The sequence below is a fragment of the Liolophura sinensis genome, chromosome 6, assembly GCF_032854445.1.
Source record: "Liolophura sinensis isolate JHLJ2023 chromosome 6, CUHK_Ljap_v2, whole genome shotgun sequence".
NCBI lineage: Eukaryota > Metazoa > Mollusca > Polyplacophora > Chitonida > Chitonidae > Liolophura > Liolophura sinensis.
The window spans coordinates 5,857,685-5,880,620 of record NC_088300.1 but is presented as its reverse complement, the minus strand read 5'-3'; the positions used below and the strand labels follow the sequence as shown (position 1 = coordinate 5,880,620).

At 40.0% G+C, this 22,936-nt stretch overlaps 1 protein-coding gene across 3 annotated transcripts in view; it reads left to right on the top strand.

Moving 5' to 3' along the window:
* LOC135468561 (uncharacterized) overlaps positions 1 to 22,198 on the top strand; it is a 34,616-nt gene extending 12,418 nt beyond the window's left edge. For all 3 annotated transcript variants that reach the window (XM_064746892.1, XM_064746891.1, XM_064746890.1), the window contains exons 2-12: positions 8,323 to 8,498; positions 10,488 to 10,625; positions 15,397 to 15,419; positions 15,740 to 15,771; positions 16,529 to 16,586; positions 17,124 to 17,220; positions 17,779 to 17,893; positions 18,251 to 18,293; positions 19,058 to 19,128; positions 20,219 to 20,327; positions 21,628 to 22,198. In XM_064746892.1, the coding sequence (XP_064602962.1) occupies positions 8,323 to 8,498; positions 10,488 to 10,625; positions 15,397 to 15,419; positions 15,740 to 15,771; positions 16,529 to 16,586; positions 17,124 to 17,220; positions 17,779 to 17,893; positions 18,251 to 18,293; positions 19,058 to 19,128; positions 20,219 to 20,327; positions 21,628 to 21,849 (1,084 nt within the window). In that variant the 3' untranslated portion in view covers positions 21,850 to 22,198. The remainder of the gene's footprint in view (positions 1 to 8,322; positions 8,499 to 10,487; positions 10,626 to 15,396; positions 15,420 to 15,739; positions 15,772 to 16,528; positions 16,587 to 17,123; positions 17,221 to 17,778; positions 17,894 to 18,250; positions 18,294 to 19,057; positions 19,129 to 20,218; positions 20,328 to 21,627) is intronic.
* The last annotated feature ends 738 nt before the right edge of the window (positions 22,199 to 22,936 follow it).

Here is a 22,936-nt window from a genome sequence, read left to right as displayed (position 1 = left end):
TACAATGCGTCTAGTGCTGAAAACCACTACTGCGTCTTGATCAAGCTATGCCTTGGCGATCACCGCACCCGGTTAAGTATATACATTTCAGGTTGCTCGACATATGCTGTGCAGTCACCCCACTCTAGTGTCCTGTCTGGTTTGCCTGGTTTAAGTTCAGTTTGTTGTATGTTGTTTTCTTTACAAAAGATTCCCACTCCAAAGCATCCTAAAGCCCGCCTTTTCAGTACGGGCATGAAAGGTCAAGACCTGAATAGAAACTGGTAACCAAGATATTTCTTAACGGTTGAATTTGACCTAATAAGAGTAACATGTTTTGGGCTCGTCATGACTCAAGGTACATGTGTGAATAGACATTTGGCTATGGCTTTGGACTTATATTTCTGATAGCACGGTGGTATGGGGAATGCCGTCGGATTTGTTATGAATTATCCATGATGCATTGCGAACAGGCTGGCTTTACGTGCAAACATCTCAACAACATTCAATTAAAACTTTTACATCTCTTAAAGCTTTCAAAAAGCTTTCCTGAAAACGGAAGAAAAATAATAAAAATCCGAATGATTTCAACAGGTGTCCCAACTGCATGAAACCCGTTCACTGTAGAGTGCTGGCTACAGGGCGCGTATTCTAATTCTGTTGGGCGACGGGAGCACTAGATGAAAGGAACACATCTCTCTGTACATGTAGCCCAGCACTGCTATTTGAGAGCAATGTTTTTTTTTCTTTTCGCTGTCTTTCACCATAGTCCCAGTGAACATCGGTAAACCTAACAGTCACCGGTTCAAATCCAGTTCATTCCTGCCAGTCTTGGTTTTTTTTTTCTTCAAATACCATGAAATTATTAGACACCAGACTACCAGTCCTAACAGCCTGGAGTTCAAATCCAATCTACTCCTTGCCATTCTTACTTTCTTCCTTTTTTGGCACATAATATTTGGCAGCCTTAGGTTCAAAACCTACTAGCAATGTTGAAATAACTCGCAAATCAAATACAGTTGCTACTTAACATAATCCAGAATGACAAATGATATGCGGTTCGAATTTTTCTTCCGTTTTTTTTTTTGAAAGCTTTACTAGCTGTAAAAAGAAAAGTTTTCATTAGATGTTGTTGAAATTTGGTGATTTTAGGAACAAGGTCACGAGACAAATTTTGGCTGTTTTTTATTAACTTTAGTCACGTGACATTGCGGCCGTCTTGGATTTTGATCAAAACTTTTTAAAAACTTCTTCTCAAGAACCAACCAACGGATTCTTTTGAAATTTGATATACTTTTGGAGTGATCCCAGTTAGAACAAGTTTAAAAATATCATGGACATGCATTGAAAATTTTGGAAGCTCGGCATTCGTCGAAGCTATGACGTCATAAAAAGTGTCTAAGTTTGATAATGTTTTCATGTATTCGGTGTATTTGGCCACGCTGATTCCGAATCTACTTCAGTTTTTGCCTATCTTTATAACTTTTTGAGATATGGCCAAAGACTTTTTCGTTAAAGTAATTTCAATTGTCTGTAACTCGAGAACTACGGAAGCTAAAAATTTGAGACTTGCATCAAATTGTAGCCCAAGACATGTAGTTCCTGAAGCATGCCAATGGATTTCAGCTACGATCTATAGTTTTCTCGCTAGATGTTTAAATGACACCACCTTACTTCAGAAATAGAAATGTAAGCCTGTACAGTTAACATAAATTTTGGGGGTATATGTGTATTACTATATATGTGCTGCAGGCAACCCGCCCCATAGGTCGGCCGCCTGTCACTCAAACCGAGAAATGAACAACTCCCCGTCCTCTCCACAGCCATCAACGGACAATTTTCAATGTTTGCATATAAAGCCAGCCCTATAAGCAATGCATGATGGGTAATACTCAATAATACCGACGACATTTCCCTATCAGGAATATAACTCCAAAGCCATGGCCAAATATACGAAAAATGTCTACCCACATATGTACCTTGAGACATGACGAGCCCACAACATGTTACAAATTCAATAGTTAAAGAAATATAAGGGTTTCCAGTTTAAGACCTTACATGAACGTGAGGAAGAGACGGGTATTAGGATGCCGCACAGAAAAGTAACTACGAAACCGTACGCCATGAATTTTGTAAAGAAAGCAACACACAACACCGCTTATTCTTTCTAACTTTTTGGCCATCAATTTCATATCTTTATGGTCTCCTAACATTTCTTGTCACGTACATGCAACCTGTCCTCGTCCGCTCTCAAAGCTGAACTGAGCCTAAGTAAACCAGATGGGACACTAGATGGGGGTGATTGCACACCATATGTCAAGCAACCTGAAATGTACATACTTAACCAGGTGCGGTGATCTCCAAGGCATAACTTGATCAAGACGCTGTAGTGGTTTTCAGCATTAGACGCATTGTATACTATATCTGTTAGTGTAGGGTTCAAATCCAGTTGATTATTTTTCTTTTTTGTCAGGCTTTTTTCCATGTTGTCTATTTTTGTAAATACTGTTTCAATTTGTTTTTATCTATTCGCTGTTATGTGTGTTAGCATCTGTTGCCAAAGCTTAATTTTTTCCGATGGTGGCAAATTAGTTCAGCGCAACACTTTCATAGTGTTTTCTTACTTGACATTCAATTGGGCCTTGATGCTTGGCTACCGTTGTCTCTGTAAGGAACGTAACTAACGTAGCTTTGATTATTATCATTATTGTTGTTGTTGTTATTATGATTATTATTATTTTTGAATAAACTAATATGCGACAGCTTCATATATATAAAGCCGTCTAAATAGTGATTTCCACTAGCACAATTTTTAAACTTATTTGGTAAGGAATAAGTAGAAAGATTCACTTTGAGTCGTGTGCTTCCACCAGGCTCTGTCCAGTTGCATCCCATCATAATGAAGGTTGTTGGTGTATAAGTAACATATTCTTGAGTATGGCTCAGTTGGTTAGCGCGCTAGCGCAGGGTAATGACCCAGGAGCCTCTCACCAATGCGGTCGCTGTTCAAGTCCATGTCATGCTGGCTTTCTCTCTGGCCGTAAGTGCGAAGTTCTACCAGCAACCTGCGGATGGTCTTGGGTTTCCCCCGGGCTCTGCCGGGTTTCCTCCCACAATAATGCTGGCCGCAGCCTTAAAAGTGAAATATTCTTGTCTACAGCGTAAACACAAATTAAATAAATAAATAAACAAATTCTTGAGTACGGCAACTCAAGAAATTCTATTTTTAACCTCCAGCCCCTGGTAAGTCTTCGCAATATCAACTGGTTGAAACAACAACGTTTTCCTAAAAATCAGTCGTGGCAGAGCCAGACAACCACAGCCTACACTTAGACGGCAGCTTTTTTTTGTTTAATCTACCGTATTGCAACGGAAAGTTATCTTGAAGAACAAATACGTTGGGAGAACATTCATAAATTGATTTTAATTCACTGCATAAAATGTCTGCATGCATGTATATGCGTTTTTTTTGTATTTTTTATTCGTGTTTTACGCCGTGCCCAAGAATATTTTACTTACTCTCTAAAAACTACTGTGCACTAGTGGTACACAGTGCTGCGGCAAAAATGCACATCCACATTATTGTGTGTACTAGCAGTACACAAATTGTGTAATTCATGTAAAATATCCACAGCGACTTGTGTATGTATGTGGGTACCGGTGATACACATATCATTGTTGATTGTGCAAATTTGTACACAGACGTTTTATATAATCGAGAGTATACAACGGCAGCGGCCTGCATCATGGTGGGATGAAACTGGGCAGAGCCCGGGGGAAACCCACGACCTACCGCAGGTTGCTGCAGACTTTCCCACCTACGGCCGCAGAGGAAGCCAGCATGAGCTGGACTTGAAATCACAGCGACCGCGGTGGTGAGAGTCTCGTGTGTCATTGCTCTGCGCTTGCACACCGAACACTATAGTTCACGGAGGCACCCCAAAGACGAAAAGAGTAGATCTACAGAAAGCTCTATTCACCGCTGCATTTAAGCAGGTTTACAGAAATGCCTCAATATCACTAAAATAATCATGCTTTTGAGCATAGTAGCTCTTTAATATGCACTCATTTTAGCTGTAATTTTACATCGTGTTTGTGTATTTGACTGGTGTGTGTACATGTACTTTTACAACACAGGCGGCGAAAAAAAAAACGTCAAACAATGTTGACGTTTACAGCACCTTGTCTATGTACAGAGGCAATTGGCTATAAATTTACAGTAAAAAAGAAGTTGTTTATCTACTGGAAAATGCAATGTATAGTTCAGGAAATGTTACCGTGCAAATGCTCTGTCTGTTATTACTGTGCAGTGAAAAGGGCAAACACCTCATCCGATATGAGGTTCAGAAAGTCAGGTCACCCTAAAGGCAGAGGTAATAAAACGCGTGCGGACCCTGGGAAACCATCTGTGGCCTAGAGGTTCTTCTGTTTATGAGAGAAAATTGAACTGGAAAAAAATTAAATAATGACATCTCATCATGTGATCCCAAAGCACTCCCACCCTCACCAACTGGAAATTGTAAGATCAGCGGAAATTATTTCAAGTTCGTCTTCCACAACCTGGACCTTGTTACGTGCCGTTCTCTAACAACATAGGCTCTCGTAGGCTACTACATGTATGTATGTATGTATGTATGTTTGGTTTTAACTTAATTAATCGTACTTAACAGTTTTCCAGTCATTTGACGACGAGGAGTCATTAGGTGTGCGTACATGATCCCAGTGACTTCAGCGTTGTTCAAGATTTCTGTACAAAATTTTCTAGTGGTGGAGGTGATGTACAGCGAAAGATGTGAGCGGCGCGCATGCGCTGCAGGGAGTAAGCAACTTGCCGATGTTTCATTGGCTGAGCGATCTTAATATCATGTATTTTTCGTAAAGCATGTTTTTTTCATGATACGTAACATGGAGAAGACAATGAACTAAGTACATAATTCCCGTAACCTCAGCGTTAGTCAAGATTTCTGTACAAAAGGACCTGGTATGGTAAGGCGGGGAATCGGACCAGTGCAAGAAGCTGTGCACCTCAAGAAGCGAAACTAATGATAGCTATGAGTGACAACTACTCACATTTTCGTCAGGCTTCTTCTGTTTTCAGTTCTGTTTTACTCTTCTTGTCCTATTATATGGCAAGCATGTGACTTATAAAGCTCCAAGAATACACTGAAGCAATTAAAATCGAAAAATGGTCTGCTCCAGTCGCACTGAAATTTTTTGCATCAGACACTGTAGAATGGGGCAAAACACAAAACTTTCTGAATATATACACAATATATATATATATATATATATATATATATATATATATATATATATATATATAAACAAATGTTCAGCTTTATACTTCCACTACGCATGACATGTTAATGATAGATACAAGAACACGTATTCTCAACCAGAATTCACGTGTGATTTCGCTATAGTTGCCACATGTTATGTAATACCATAACTTATCAATTTTAATCCATGATAACACTTATTTAATACAACCTATTCTCCACACTAACTTCGTTAGTTCACTGTACTATGAAGGATACCTGACGGGTACGTCCAAAAGGCGAAGTTTAAACTTGGCAAAATATGGCTAAACTGATCACATTATAAAGTTTATGTTTTACATACGATGATGAACGTTAACCAGACCGAAACTTTACCACCACGTAGAAATAAACACAGTATTAAAAGTTTCAGTAAAGATATTGCTGAGGTTAACGTTGATCTTCAAACTGTAAATTCAAGACACAGTGCCTCGTCTGAACGAAACATTGGCGTTTTTGATCGAGAGACTATTTTTGGCGGGTTATTACCGAGCATCACGTGTTTTATAGCCATATAACTTTTATGTCTGATTCGATCAAGTTTTATACTTTTCATTTGGAAATTTTCAGAACTATGCTGGGATTTTGAAATTTTCTCTTTCTTATCGTACCTCTCTGGGGCCGATTCTCTGCCTTATCGTACCAGGTCCTTTCCCAGCGGGTCAAGCGTCTGGACTTTTCTTTCACAATACGCGACATGCAGAAGAGAATGAACCAAGTAGGCCTACATGACTTCGGCGTTGTTCTGTACAAAATTTCATAGTGGTGATACTGATTTAAAGCACACGAAGGAAGCGGTGCATGCGCTGTAGGGAGTAAGCAACTTGCCGCTGTTTCATTGGCTGGGCTTTTCTCAGGGTTAAGGCGTTCAGTTCAATATTAGAAACTGCGAGGGAGAGCGCAATCATTACTGTGCTATACTATGTATCACCTTCGCTAGGAAAGTACATCGTTTACAAAGTGAGGGAATCCCTTCAAGGTTTGACACCTTTGAAATATGTGTAGGCCTATGTGAACAGGACCAGCAGCACAACCATGACAGCTCCACGAAATGTAATTCAAGCTGTTTGTTCTTCTCCAGATAGGGAATAATATCGAAAATGAAAGATTTTTCGTAACCCGTTGGCCAATATAACAATGTTATCTAAACATATCTTCAAACAATCCGCCTGTTTGGAACGAAGGAAATTAAATTCTGCGTTCCTTACTTTGATAATGTACGACAGATTTGTTTTCGTTTTAGGGACAAATGTTGGGTCAGGAGAGGATGAATCTACTAACGGTGATACTGATAATGATGATTCTGATAACGATGATACTGGTAACTGTACACGCTGTTTGCGAAAACAAGGCTGTCATGATTTGAAGAGAAGTTTGCCAACAGCCAATAAGAATGGTGTCGCTGAAGCAGTGATGTGTACTTGACCTTAAATGTCAATCGTGTCAAGCGTCTGGACTAACAAGCTTAATCAGTAGGGCCCACTATTTTTTATTATTTTCAGCTCTTTATACGCGTGAATTACAAAACACTTCAATCGAATTTAATATTATAAAAGAATGGTGTAAAAACATTCGCACCCAAAACGAGCTCGACTGACACTAATCTCGAAATGAGATCGCGAGACGAGATAAGAAGGATTGACCGTGGCGTTGCTATAGTTTATTCTAAAGTTCTCTACCAAGAGTTTGTGTCTTATCACGTGATAGAGTATAAACGTATACAATGGTGTGTGCAAAATATTCTAAAGCGTTTTTACCTGTAGCCATCCTAATAGCGTGCATTTTTTCCCTGGGGCATGTTTTTTTTTTCATAATACATGACCTGGAGAAGACAATAAACCTAGTAGCCTAAGTGGTCGAGTATGTTTGGAATTTTTATTAAATACTGAAGATATATTTGTTTCATTAATTCTTCAAGACGTCATACTTTGTGAATTCAATCAATCCTGGCTGTCATAATAAAATGAGGATATACCACAGGTTTGTAAATGTATGTATACAAGTATCAATTATATAGGCCTACTTATATAATTACCAAAATGCAGACACTAGAAAGTTGAGAAAATGTGAGAAATTGTTTTATTTATAGATCTGCCGCTTCTAAGTGAATGTTTAATATAGGCATGAGGTCAGGCTATTTATACACCTCACGGATCTATGGTTTGCTCTAAGTGCTATCAATCCCACAGTATGTAAGCCTTCGTCGGTTTCACTTATTTTTAATTATGCGGCGACATCGCAGTGTGTACAGTATACTGAGGAGTAGTATACTTATTGTACTGTACGTGTTTGTCTTATATGTAGTGTATTATGAACACTTTAAAGTTTTAAAGGTGGAGAAAACATAAGAATAACAAAGTTCAGATGAATGAGTGCGAAAAGTTATTCCTAAATATGGTCTTCCGATTTTTCCTTAAGGAGAAAAAGAAACTTGAAAATAATTTTTGTATGGTGGGTATTTTGGACCAACTTTTGGTATTGATAGTCTTTAATAATGTTTAATAATGTCATAAATGAGGATGTAACACGTATTTTAATAAATATTTTTGCACTAGAATTTGTTCTTTTCAGCTAACAAATGTATTTAACCTCAATTTGGATGATATTTATATTTTTAATATGTTCATAAATATTATCATAATTTAGGTTGAATGCATATGTTTCTATATAAACAACAAATTTACATTCAAATAAATTTATTAGACAAGCATCATATCCTTGTTTATAACATTATTATCCACAACTATAAATACCAAAAGTTGGTCCCATATACCCACCATACAAAAAAAAATTTCAAATACCCTTTTCTCTTGAAAAAAAAATACAAAAAATATATTAAAGATCATATTTGTAAATAAGTTTTGGCGCTCTTTCATCTGATTTTGGCATCATTTTTATGTTTTCTTCTCCTTCCTTGCAGTTTGCTCTAATATAGCATGCAGGCCTTCTAGTCACATATTTCTCTGAAAGGAAGAAGTTTGGATAAAATTTTATTTCCTACAATCATTTATCTGCTTCATTACAGTCACCTGGACACGTGTATCGCTGGGTGCCGAGAGGGGGCGTGTCAAGCTGATTCATGTGAGATACCACTACCCCGCACCTACGTCGCTTATCACCTTCAGGGGAAGACTATCAATTTAGATGGACGGATTGATGAGGAAGCCTGGTCCGAGGTCTCACAAACCGAGGACTTTGTTGGTATGGCATTTAATAAAATGTTGATTATTTTTATTTATCAATTTTTTTTTGTTCTTTGTAATTTATGGTTAAAGTGATATTCAAGATTACATAACTAACAATAATAAAAACGGCGTCACTTACTCCTATGATTGGATAAACCAAAGAGAATGCATGTGTAAAAAAAATTAAATCTTTTGGTTGTTTTCTGGGATAGTTGGTGCTCTGAATGGGAATCGGAGCTTGTTCGTACTCTGAATGGGAACCTGAGCTTGGTGGTACTCTAAATGGGAACATGAGCGAGTTGGTACTCTGAATGGGAACCTGAGCTTGTTGGTACTCTGAATGGGAACCTGAGCAAATTGGTACTCTGAATGGGAACATGAGCTTGTTGGTACTCTGAATGGGAACATGAGCTAATTGGTACTCTGAATGGGAACCTGAGCTAATGGGAACCTGAGCTAGTTGGTACTCTGAATGGGAACCTGAGCTTGTTGGTACTCTGAATGGGAACCTGAGCTTGGTGGTACTCTGAATGGGAACCTGAGCTAATTGGTACTCTGAATGGGAATCGAAGCTTGTTCGTACTCTGAATGGGAACCTGAGTTTGGTGGTACTCTGAATGGGAACATGAGCAAGTTGGTACTCTGAATGGGAACCTGAGCTTGTTGGTACTCTGAATGGGAACCCGAGCTTGTTGGTACTCTGAATGGGAACCTGAGCATGTTGGTACTCTGAATGGGAACCTGAGCTTGTTGGTACTCTGAATGGGAACCTGAGCTAATTGGTACTCTGAATGGAATCATGAGCTTCTTGGTACTCTGAATGGAAACCTGAACTTGTTGGTACTCTGAATGGGAACCTGAGCTTGTTGGTACTCTGAATGGGAACCTGAGCTAATTGGTACTCTGAATGGGAACCTGAGCTTATGGGAACCTGAGCTAATAGGTACTCTGAATGGGAACCTGAGCTAATGGGAACCTGAGCTAATTGGTACTCGGAATGGGAACCTGAGCTAATTGGTACTCTAAATGGGAACTTGAGCTAATAGGTACTCGGAATGGGAACCTGAGCTAATTGGTACTCTAAATGGGAACCTGAGCTTGTTGGTACTCTGAATGGGAACCTGAGCTTGTTGGTACTCTGAATGGGAACCTGTGCTTGTTGGTACTCTAAATGGGAACATGAGCGAGTTGGTACTCTGAATGGGAACCTGAGCTTGGTGGTACTCTGAATGGGAACCTGAGCTTGGTGGTACTCTGAATGGGAACCTGAGCTAATTGGTACTCTGAATGGGAACCTGAGCTAATGGGAACCTGAGCTAATTGGTACTCTGAATGGGAACATGAGCTAATGGGAACCTGATCTAATTGGTACTCTGAATGGGAACCTGAGCTAATTGGTACTCTGAATGGGAACTTGAGCTAATATGTACTCGGAATGGGAACCTGAGCTAATTGGTACTCTGAATGGGAACCTGAGCTTGTTGGTACTCTGAATGGGAACCTGAGCTTGTTGGTACTCTGAATGGGAACCTGAGCTTGTTGGTACTCTGAATGGAATCATGAGCTTGTTCGTACTCTGAATGGGAACCTGAGCTTGTTGGTACTCTGAATGGGAACCTGAGCTTGTTGGTACTCTGAATGGGAACCTGACCTTGTTGGTACTCTGAATGGGAACCTGAGCTTGGTGGTACTCTGAATGGGAACCTGAGCTGATAGGTACTCTGAATGGGAACCTGAGCTTGTTGGTACTCTGAATGGGAACCTGAGCTTGTTGGTACTCTGAATGGGAATTTTAGCTAATTGGTACTCTGAATGGGAACCTGAGCTTGTTGGTACTCTGAATGGGAACCCGAGCTTGTTGGTACTCTGAATGGGAACCTGAGCATGTTGGTACTCTGAATGGGAGCCTGAGCTTGTTGGTACTCAACAATGAGTAATAAAATGCTAATCTTTTCAAAGGTTCAACCACGACTGCGATATGTAAATATCTTTATCTTTTCCACAGATTTACGAGGGTTAAAATATACGAAACCTCGCTTTGACTCCCGGGTAAAAATAAGGTGGGATAATACAAACCTTTACGTGGCCGCCTTTCTCCAAGAGGATGACATCTGGGCAAATAAAACACTTCACGATTCAAAGGGTAAGTCTTTCCGATAAGCTAAAATCGACGTGTGATTTCTGTTAAACTCCTTTGACGTGTTTGATGCCGCCAATCGGTGTACATCTGATTGTTCTTTGTAATTAAGGCCTGAACAAATGTCATAATTTGTGTTCTATCGGGCACTGGTACTCACCTCATGTTCTTCCATGAGTAGGCCTACATTATTACACACATCGTGACACTACACAATGAACATCAATCACACACTCACATATTTCCATCTTTGAGCATCGAGCTATCTTAATCTTAACGTAATTTGCATTTGTTCAAACGCCCATATTAAGCACCATGTTATCTTAAAGAGGCATACCGGCGAAAGAAATCGTGAATTTTTTAGTTGGTTCAGCCAATTACGAAAATGAGTTGCTTTTGACTCCCAACTAAATCTCCTAGAATTATTCGGGGAAATCCGTCACTGGTCTAAACTGTCCGCTAGACGAGATGACGAGCAAATGAGGCAGCGCAGATTCGCACAATGAAACGTTCGCTCGTGGATCGCACATGTAAACAATATGACAGATTGAAAGCGAATTATAGGTCTAGTAAACCAAATACAATCGTCCTTTGTATGGATAATGTATTATGAAGTATTTGTAATTCCCAACGACCAGTACGGAGGAATAGTAATTACATCGTACTTCGCATAATTACAACACAATACAGTGACTAACATTTGAAGTTAGTTGAACATCTCCCGCCGCCTAGATAAGTATGGGAGGTAACCCAGTCAAAAAAGTTAGTCTTCGTATTTGTTTCTAAATATAGCGACTTGAGTGAGTTGATGGTCGACAGGAAACGCCGTATAAGAGTAAACATTCGAAGTCAGATACATGTCAGTAGGCATCTGGAAGTCCTAACTTTATGTAAATGACGTCTACAATATAACTGCACAATTTGTTTGTCGTCGGCAATATGTCCCTTGAACAGAACATCCACGGGACAGTTTCATTTCTTACCACTTGTCCAAAACATCCATAACCCAGTCACATCTCACCACCTTGTCTAAAACATCCATAACACAGTCACATCTCAACACCTTGTCTAAAACACCCATAACACAGTCACGTGGCACCACCTTGTCTAAAACATCCATAACACAGTCACATCTCAACACCTTGTCTAAAACACCCATAACACAGTCACATGGCACCACCTTGTCTAAAGCATCCATAACACAGTCACGTGGCCCCACCTTGTCTGAAACACCCATAACACAGTCACATGGCACCACCTTGTCTAAAACATCCATAACCCAGTCCCATCTCACCACCTTGTCTAAAGCATCCATAACCCAGTCACATCTCACCACCTTGTCTAAAACATCCATAACACAGTCACATCTCAACACCTTTTCTAAAACATCCATAACACAGTCACGTGGCACCACCTTGTCTAAAGCATCCATAACCCAGTCCCATCTCACCACCTTGTCTAAAACATCCATAACACAGTCACATCTCAACACTTTGTCTAAAACATCCATAACACAGTCACATCTCAACACTTTGTCTAAAACATCCATAACACAGTCACATGGCCCCACTTTGTCTAAAACATCCATAACACAGTCACATCTCAACACCTTGTCTAAAACATCCATGACACAGTCACGTGGCCCCACCTTGTCTAAAGCATCCATGACACAGTCACGTGGCCCCACCTTGTCTAAAGCATCCATAACACAGTCACATCCCAACACCTTGTCTAAAGCATCCATAACCCAGTCACATCTCACCACCTTGTCTAAAACATCCATAACACAGTCACATCTCAACACCTTGTCTAAAACATCCATAACACAGTCACATCTCAACACCTTGTTTAAAACATCCATAACACAGTCACATCTCAACACCTTGTCTAAAACATCCATAACACAGTCACGTGGCCCCACCTTGTCTAAAGCATCCATAACCCAGTCACATCTCACCACCTTGTCTAAAACATCCATAACACAGTCACGTGGCCCCACCTTGTCTAAAACATCCATAACACAGTCACATCTCACCACCTTGTCTAAAGCATCCATAACCCAGTCACATCTCACCACCTTGTCTAAAACATCCATAACCCAGTCACATCTCAACACCTTGTCTAAAACATCCATAACCCAGTCACATCTCAACACCTTGTCTAAAACATCCATAACACAGTCACGTGGCCCCACCTTGTCTAAAACATCCATAACCCAGTCACATCTCACCACCTTGTCTAAAACATCCATAACACAGTCACATCTCACCACCTTGTCTAAAACATCCATAACACAGTCACATCTCAACACCTTGTCTAAAACATCCATAACACAGTCACGTGGCCCCACCTTGTCTAAAGCATCCATAACCCAGTCCCATCTCACCACCTTGTCTAAAACATCCATAACACAGTCACATCTCAACACCTTGTCTAAAACATCCATAACACAGTCACGTGGCCCCACTTTGTCTAAAACATCCATAACACAGTCACATGGCACCACCTTGTCTAAAACATCCATAACAGTCACATCTCAACACCTTGTCTAAAACATCCATAACACAGTCACATCTCAACACCTTGTCTAAAACACCCATAACACAGTCACATGGCACCACCTTGTCTAAAACACCCATAACACAGTCACATGGCACCACCTTGTCTAAAGCATCCATAACCCAGTCACATCTCACCACCTTGTCTAAAACACCCATAACACAGTCACATGGCACCACCTTGTCTAAAGCATCCATAACCCAGTCACATCTCACCACCTTGTCTAAAACATCCATAACACAGTTACATCTCAACACCTTGTCTAAAACACCCATAACACAGTCACATGGCACCACCTTGTCTAAAACACCCATAACACAGTCACATGGCACCACCTTGTCTAAAGCATCCATAACCCAGTCACATCTCACCACCTTGTCTAAAACACCCATAACACAGTCACATGGCACCACCTTGTCTAAAGCATCCATAACCCAGTCACATCTCACCACCTTGTCTAAAACATCCATAACACAGTCACATCTCAACACCTTGTCTAAAACATCCATAACACAGTCACGTGGCCCCACCTTGTCTAAAGCATCCATAACCCAGTCACATCTCACCACCTTGTCTAAAACATCCATAACACAGTCACATCTCAACACCTTGTCTAAAACATCCATAACACAGTCACGTGGCCCCACCTTGTCTAAAGCATCCATAACCCAGTCACATCTCACCACCTTGTCTAAAACACCCATAACACAGTCACATGCCACCACCTTGTCTAAAGCATCCATAACCCAGTCACATCTCACCACCTTGTCTAAAACATCCATAACACAGTCACATCTCAACACCTTGTCTAAAACATCCATAACACAGTCACATGGCACCACCTTGTCTAAAGCATCCATAACCCAGTCCCATCTCACCACCTTGTCTAAAACATCCATAACACAGTCACATCTCAACACCTTGTCTAAAACATCCATAACACAGTCACGTGGCCCCACCTTGTCTAAAACATCCATAACACAGTCACATCTCACCACCTTGTCTAAAAACATCCATAACACAGTCACGTGGCCCCACCTTGTCTAAAACATCCATGACACAGTCACGTGGCCCCACCTTGTCTAAAACATCCATAACACAGTCACATCCCAACACCTTGTCTAAAACATCCATAACCCAGTCACATCTCACCACCTTGTCTAAAACATCCATAACCCAGTCACATCTCACCACCTTGTCTAAAACATCCATAACACAGTCACGTGGCCCCACCTTGTCTAAAGCATCCATAACCCAGTCACATCTCACCACCTTGTCTAAAACATCCATAACACAGTCACGTGGCCCCACCTTGTCTAAAACATCCATAACACAGTCACATCTCACCACCTTGTCTAAAGCATCCATAACCCAGTCACAGCTCACCACCTTGTCTAAAACATCCATAACACAGTCACATCTCAACACCTTGTCTAAAACATCCATAACCCAGTCACATCTCACCACCTTGTCTAAAACATCCATAACACAGTCACATCTCACCACCTTGTCTAAAACATCCATAACACAGTCACATCTCACCACCTTGTCTAAAACATCCATAACACAGTCACGTGGCCCCACCTTGTCTAAAACATCCATAACCCAGTCACATCTCACCACCTTGTCTAAAACATCCATAACACAGTCACATCTCACCACCTTGTCTAAAACATCCATAACACAGTCACATCTCAACACCTTGTCTAAAACATCCATAACACAGTCACGTGGGCCCACCTTGTTTAAAGCATCCATAACCCAGTCACATCTCAACACCTTGTCTAAAACATCCATAACACAGTCACATGGCCCCAGCTTGTCTAAAGCATCCATAACACAGTCACATCTCACCACCTTGTCTAAAACACCCATAACACAGTCACATGGCGCCACCTTGTCTAAAGCATCCATAGCCCAGTCACATCTCACCACCTTGTCTAAAACATCCATAACACAGTCACATCTCAACACCTTGTCTAAAACATCTATGACACAGTCACATCTCACCACCTTGTCTGAAACATCCATAACACAGTCACATCTCACCACCTTGTCTAAAACATCCATAACCCAGTCACATCTCAACACCTTGTCTAAAACATCCATAACATAGTCACATCTCAACACCTTGTCTAAAACATCCATGACACAGTATGACAGTTTATTCTTTTGCCCACTGTTCAAACCTAATTATATGTTTTTATTTATTCTTCAGTCTGGCAAGACAATGCTTTTGAGGTAGGTCCATTTTGATATTTCTATAAAATGAATAAATGTAGTGCGTTCAGCTTGACTAGGGATCCGCCCTTTGTTGTAGTTAATCTCACTTCATTTGTAGGCTATGGAGGTAAAATCTGTAACATTAGTAATTATAAGCACGGATTTGTCATGGATTACGAGTTTCAAATTTGATTTCATCTCACGTATGAACTCTCTTACCTCTCGGGTATATAACGTACTATACATAGTTTGGAACTGGTCTTCATACTCATCTAGCAATAATGTTGTCTGCATTATTTCATTATAAAGTGTGCATTAAGTTATTATTTCGTTTCCAGCTTTACGTGGATACTGACGGGTCAACACACAAGTATGTGTATTATGGTTTTCCTTACTACAATATAATGTTTCATGAACGACTGGGCATCAGTTATGTTCCGCTTTGCTATACACCATCCTGTTGCGCTTTTGTCAGAATTATCTCCCCTTTAATACATATCATATGAGCGTCGGTTGAAAACAGCCGATTGCACCAAATGCGTGAGCACCACAATATCTGCTGTACTAGCTAGCAGTATTAAGTATGAAACAGCAAAAATAACTAAATCATAAACCTGCCAATTTCCTAATTTTGCAAAAAAAAAACAAACAGAAATTGAAGAAAATCTTTATCTGATAAACTTTTGACAAGTGGTGGAAGCAGATTGGGTGGAGTTTAGTAACTAGAAATACCAACTTGATACTGCTTCATATCGATAATTTGAAAAGAACCTGCTTACTTGTCTTCAGATCCCAGCCACATTTCACGACCATTGATTTTTCTGAACCACCGAACGCTATTGAATTACCCGGCGATCTCATAAATATTTCCATAAAATTGTATCCAAGATTGAAAGTCGATGGCCCAGTGAGATCCGCCTTTAAAAATTATCTTTAATTCTCAGTGCAGAATTGAATACCCAGTTGAATAGAATCAAATCACTCTGTAAAAGCATAGAAATCAATCGGATTGTGATCCCACTTCTAGTCATAAGAATGATTGTTCTACATTTTTATATTTTCTTGGATTTGTGATTATTGAGTTTTCTCCATTTATGCAAACATTTCTTTGGTGTCTTTTCTTACAGCTATAAAGAGTTCCAGGTTAATGCATTAAAAACCACTTGGGACTTGTTGCTAACAAAGGTCAGTTCTAAAGAGATTTTATTTTGGATTAATTTAATTACGTGAAGGAAAGTTTAGGATCTATATGTTTTAGACACTTGAGTACAAAATTCTTGTATTCATGTTTTACCTGTGAACCACCATCAGCAGAGGTCCGTCCTGCACACGCATTCAGAGCAGAATGTTTAATACTTCCTTCGCTTTCCGAATGGCCCATTCACAAACCATTAGTTTTTTTATAGTCAAAGCAGTTTTTCCAGCTTTAATAAAATTCACCGATTTCACTAAAACTTTTGCCATGTTGTTTATTAACAATTAAGCCTTCTGTTAAAATAAATGGCACATTTATATGGTCCATCCGAAAGTTTTATTGGAGGGGTACAAGTATTGGTTCGAACCCTTGTGGCATGATCGTGTCAAAATGCATCCGGCGGGAAACGTCTACATCTAAGTTCTTCTAACATACATTTAGTTCTCAGCTCGCGGCAATGTCAATATGAAAACTGTCCGATTTATTGTGAAAGTCGATTTAAGGTAATATGCGCCTTTGCGTTCCAGGCTTACATTGATGGGGGACAGGCAGACAGTTCGTGGGAGAGCAATGCTCAGATTGGCCTGTATACGGATGGTGCCGTCAACGATCCCAACTCTAACAGTAAATTCAGTGATACATTACTACATATTTAGGCGTCCTATTAGCTTGAATCATTACAAGTTAAGTGCTCTGATTTAATCGCCCACCTTACACACGTCTAATATAGATCCCGTTGACGAATCCCTGTAATTTGATACCTGTATAATGCGCCTGGAGGACAATAACTTTCCCATAGCTCACCATCGTGCAAATATTGATCTCAGATGAAAAATGTATTAGACGTTGTGCATGGTACATATTTTGTGGTTTCATTGGTCTTCAAAGGAATTGTTTAAACTTAGATAAGAAAAAACTCAAGATAGCTTCTGTAATACCCTACATGTATTTACAATGTGCGATGATATGGCCTGTAAACATGCCACAAACCGTGACAAATCAAGCACGTCAGATTTTCATTCAGTCTGTCAATTCAGTATATTTCGTGGATTAATATATATGGATAACCACACACCCGCATCTTAGAGGAGAAATATAACTAAATCAGCACGTTTATTGTTGGCTATGCGTTTTCAGTGTATCTGGTAAGCATTGGTCTATCTTATGATGTTTATGTTGCAGATGAGTATTGGTCAGTGGAAATCGCCCTGCCATTCACCCAGTTACGATGGAAGACTCTCCAGGCTAATGAGGGCGCGCCCAAAGATATGGACATCTGGAAAATTGTATTAGCCAGGTGCAAACATTATATATGCTATTAACACACGTTTTTTTCTTCCTTTGAATGATAACTTATTCTAAGAGTACATTCTATCTACTGATATCTTGCTGTTAGTATGTTAAAACTAGGTCACAGTATTTCCATGTTGTAGGTTTATACCTTGGAATGCCATGATGACAGGGAGGTTAGAACATTGTCACATCTCCCTATTTAACGCTCACTATTTCGTAAAAGAATCTCCTTTTCAGGGGAGACAACTCGTGAAACTATCGTATGAAAACATGTTTATGGACAGAAAACATCCGAGCGTATAGACATCATTTGTGTTCGTTGTATTTTGTCGTTTTATTATTTTTCTTTCATTTCTTTCAGACCTGAATGGGGTTTCCAAATTGTTGATGGACAATACGTGAAGGTGAAGATACACAGTAGTGAATCTGATTAAACGTAACATGTGCTTGGTAGAAAGGACCAGGTTTACCATGCGGCACTTGTATCTGTAGGCTTACGGTGTCAAAAACACCAATATGAGAGGCATATCATCCTTAGGCACGACAGAACCACACAGTGACCGTGCAAATACGTCTGATTAACGCTCTTTGTATTAGGCTCCTATTTACTTTACAATAGGTGTTATTTACAGAATAGAGGGGCCTCCGTGGCTCAGTCGGTTAGCGCGCTAGCGCAGCGTAATGACCCAGGAGCCTCTCAACAATGCGGTCGCTGTGAGTTCAAGTCCAGCTCATGCTTGCTTCCTCTCCGGCCGTATGTGGGAAGGTCTTCCAGGAACCTGCGGATGGTCGTGGGTTTCCTCCGGGCTCTGCCCGGTTTCCACCCACCATAATGCTGGCCGCCGTCGTATAAGTGAAATATTCTTGAGTACGGCGTAAAACACCAATCAAATAAATAAATAAATTTACAGAATAGAATGTATTTCTCTAGTAACAGCTTCGGTATGGTCTCAACCAACAATTAATTTGCCTGAATTAAAGCTAATACTGTAGCTGATATTACCTCCACCGTTTACATGATTCTTATCTACTAAGTATACAGGAACATAGATATTCCATGCATGCCGATAATTAATATATCCTTTAACAATGAAGGAATGAAGCATTTTCTTCTTCATGTGTTTCGTTTCTTACACCTATGGTTCACGACTTTGTGAATATTTTACAGGATGAATCAGTGGAGGCTTCCTGGTGGTCATGGCAACCGCATGGCGCCGTCAGTCTACATCTTCCGGATAGGTAAGCAAACAGCGATTAGAATTACCGAGGAAATAACGAGTTTAGTGACATTACTATGACGTACACCCACAGCGTCATTCGGTGCGTACACAGGGTATTGCCTAGCGTAGTACTTATTGGACAGTATCACGTTCTAAAGTATACAGATTTTGCCATTGCCTCAGATGCACAGAATTGCAAAAACACTTCGTTTGCAGTCACTGTTCTCCGAAAACGAAATGTAACAATTACAAAAAAATACATGCCTTTGTGGTTGCCAACATTTAAGAAAACCATAGCTCATTTATTTATTTATTTATTTATTTATTTATTTGATTGGAGTTTTACGCCGTACTCAAGAATATTTCACTTATACGACGGCGGTCAGCATTATGGTGGGAGGAAGCCACCCCCATCCGCAGGTTGCTGACAGACCTTCCCACTTACAGCCGGAGAGGAAGCCAGCATGAGCTGGACTTGAACTCACAGCGACCACATGGTTTGGTAACGAACAGCGTGTTTTTCTTTTCAGTAAAATTTACTGGCAGTTTGGAGTACAATGTATTTTCCTGTAAATAAACAACTATTAATTCTGACTAAATTTACAACCAGTTGAGTCCAGCTCATGCATATGCTGGCTTCCTCATCGGCCGTACGTGGGAAGGTCTGTCAGCAACATGAGCATGGTCGTGGGCTTCTCCCGAGCTCTGCTCAGTTTTCTCCCACTATAATGCTGGCCACCGTCGTATAAGTGAAATATTCTTGAGAACGGAGTATCACACCAATTAAATAAAGAAACAGATAAATAAATAAACCCCAATAGTAGGAGCTATTTGTATTTGTGCAGCTTGCCTTGTAAATCTACTCCATTCGTGTTTGTAAAATATTTTCTGTAATATTCTTTCATACAGCAAAATATCGGGTATATATGCAATGATTTTAAAGAGTGGGGCCCACGAGAGAAAGATTGTTGCGCTCACTGTTTATGTTTGCTTCTTTCTATCTGTTTTGTGCTTCGTCTTGCTAAAACAGGCTTCCGCCCATCTGCCACTTTGGATAAACATTATCACTTGTAAATAAATGATTCGTTTCTTCTGAACACTGTTTACAGGTGGGGACTGCTTCAGTTCAGTCGAGGAGCCGTGAAGTCAACGTCATTCACACCAAATGAACAGTGGAAGATTTCCCAGGCGTTATTTGATGTTTTCAATGCAATGAAGGTAAATAATTAAACGGATAATAAAACTCCTTTGTGCCATAGATATCAGAAGTTTAATGCGTGGCTCATGCACTGGGGCAAACATACTAAAATACTTGTCGTTGGTGGCCATATATCGAGCGTTCACTAATCACATCAAGGGTTCGAATCATTCGCGGAGTCGTCTTTGGTTTTATGTCTTAGAGACTTCTATTCCTAGTGTGATACCCAAGGAGCTTCCGAAGTACGACGTTATACCCCAAGTGTACGTACATACCTACCAAAGCCCTGTCTCATAGGAGCGTCTTTTCTTTCTCTACATATCGATGCAACTGATATGTATGTATACGCTCGTTTAGAACGACTTCACAAGCCTATTTGTTTTACAAATTGGTAAGTGAAGACCAGCTCGCAATGCATAATTCCCATAGGGATCCATGGAGAGAACATATCCCATTGAGCAGATCTTAAATGAAGGGCAGCATGCCTCAGATAACACGTAATATCTGTACTGTTCATAACTACGACCTTGCATTTCTCTTCCGTTCACTGAAGGGAAAGATGGATTATTTTCCTTCTTATTAATCGATTTTCCATGAAGTCAAATCAAACTCCAGTGTATGTCAAAAATGCTTACCTATACTTCCTATGCTCGAGTATGCTCTTATCCTTACCCATCGTGTTACACCTTGAATGTGAGCCTCCGTGGCTATACCAGCAGGTTGTAGAGTTGTTCGTCATCGCGATCTCTAATAATAGTCTGTGCATTGATTAAACTGCTCAAAATCACCAATGACAAATTTTAACTATGTAAGGACATGTTTATAATTGCAAGATGAAACTCATAGTAGTAAATTCGTTCGACGATCTGCCGTCTTTATTATCAGTTCTTTAAAACCAACTGAAAAGTTGGAAGACTTGGCATCATACACCCTAAAATGACATCAGGTCATTGTTCGGCCGGCTGTTTTGCAGGCTCAAAATCTGTTCTGTACGTTGAGACATCAATAACAGTTTTAGCCTCTTGTCGAGATGACATCTATTCTAGTACCTGTGATTTATTTGTCAACTTTTCCTCTGTGTCGTCTATCCCATATAATTCCCTAGACGTTCAGATACATCTGTCCATTATTCCTTCAGATATATCACCACAAGTGTGGGCTTGTAGACACAATGTTCAGTGTAAGAAGCTCATTTTAGAGACATTAAAGTTTTTTTCCATTGGAGAGGTTTATATGACTTTCTCCAAAATTTGGTAACGTATGTTGACATTTTTAGAAATATCTTTCTGCAGATGATTAATTATCTCTCTCAAATTTCAGAAATACCACGGCGTGTTCGGGTTGTACACGGACGACAAAAGCATGCTGGACCTACCGCAGTATTTGCTAACCGGGTATTGCGTAGAGATTCCACAAATATCTCTCCTGGATTCAGGATTTGTTGTATCTATAAGTTCAAAAAATAGGGCTTTGCAAGGTCATATTCGGGCTGACCGGTACCTTTGGTTCGGGGATAGAGCTACCGGGCTAGCCAAAGTATAAAAAAACGTTTGCCTTTTACTTATCTGTCCACTGGCCACTTCAGCTTCGTCGTATAGAGACGAATTACTCATTATTTCAAAGGTTAATGTTTAAAAGGGTAACATCTTGGGCTTTACATGTTCGAAACATAATCTTTCTCAAGCCCACAGCCTTTGTTTAAATCCTATTTACCTCATGACCTTTTATACACGTCCACGAACAAAACGCATGTCTCGGAGCTGTATATGGACATCATGTGTATTTGCTGATGACCAACAACTTAAAAGTGTCAAACTAAAAAGGTCTTTGAAAGGTGTTAATCGTAAGACGTATTTCCACTTCCTAACTCGACAATTCAAGGGCAGAAATAAAGAATTAAATAAAAATGGTTGCGTTGTGTTGATAGTACACTATGGATATCTATTTAACTGCTGAACATGAATACGAAGGTGCTTTTAAGCTCCATGAAATGCACTGCTTCTCGGTATATTTATGGATAGCGACAAGCGGATGGTAAAATGAGCTCAAGACAATGCCGTGACAGATGTCTCGTTGCAGGTAACAGACGAAATTTGGGGAAGTTTTGTAACCACAGTTAGTGCTTAAGGACCGCAGTTCGTGACATTGAGGATAACCCACCATTCAACTATCTAGATGAGCGTTAGAGTGTAAAAGATGTTCAATCAATCGTAGTAGCCTTTGCCATTTCCTACCCGCAGGTGTCACACATTGAGAATTACGAGTACATCTGGAGTACAGTGACTTATACGAAGCGTGTTGGGCGTGACCAATGTTAATATCCAGTACAAACTACTCCAGCTGACTTCCGCTAGTGTTCTAATGTCCTAACCAATGACCTGTGAGATTATATCCTCAAACCGGAAGAAGTACATGTACTTATCTCAAGTTTGACCCGGAAATGGTATCGACTAAATTCCCTTACTTGTGTCATCTAATATGTAGAAGGTATAGGGGTTAAAGTGCACCGGAAATTTCTGTTAAACGTACCTGACTACAAGACAAAACTGCAACTTTCATTGAAAGTGACTGACATTTAATCGATGGTTAGGCCTACAATGCTTTAGCAACCTTTGGTAACATAACAAGT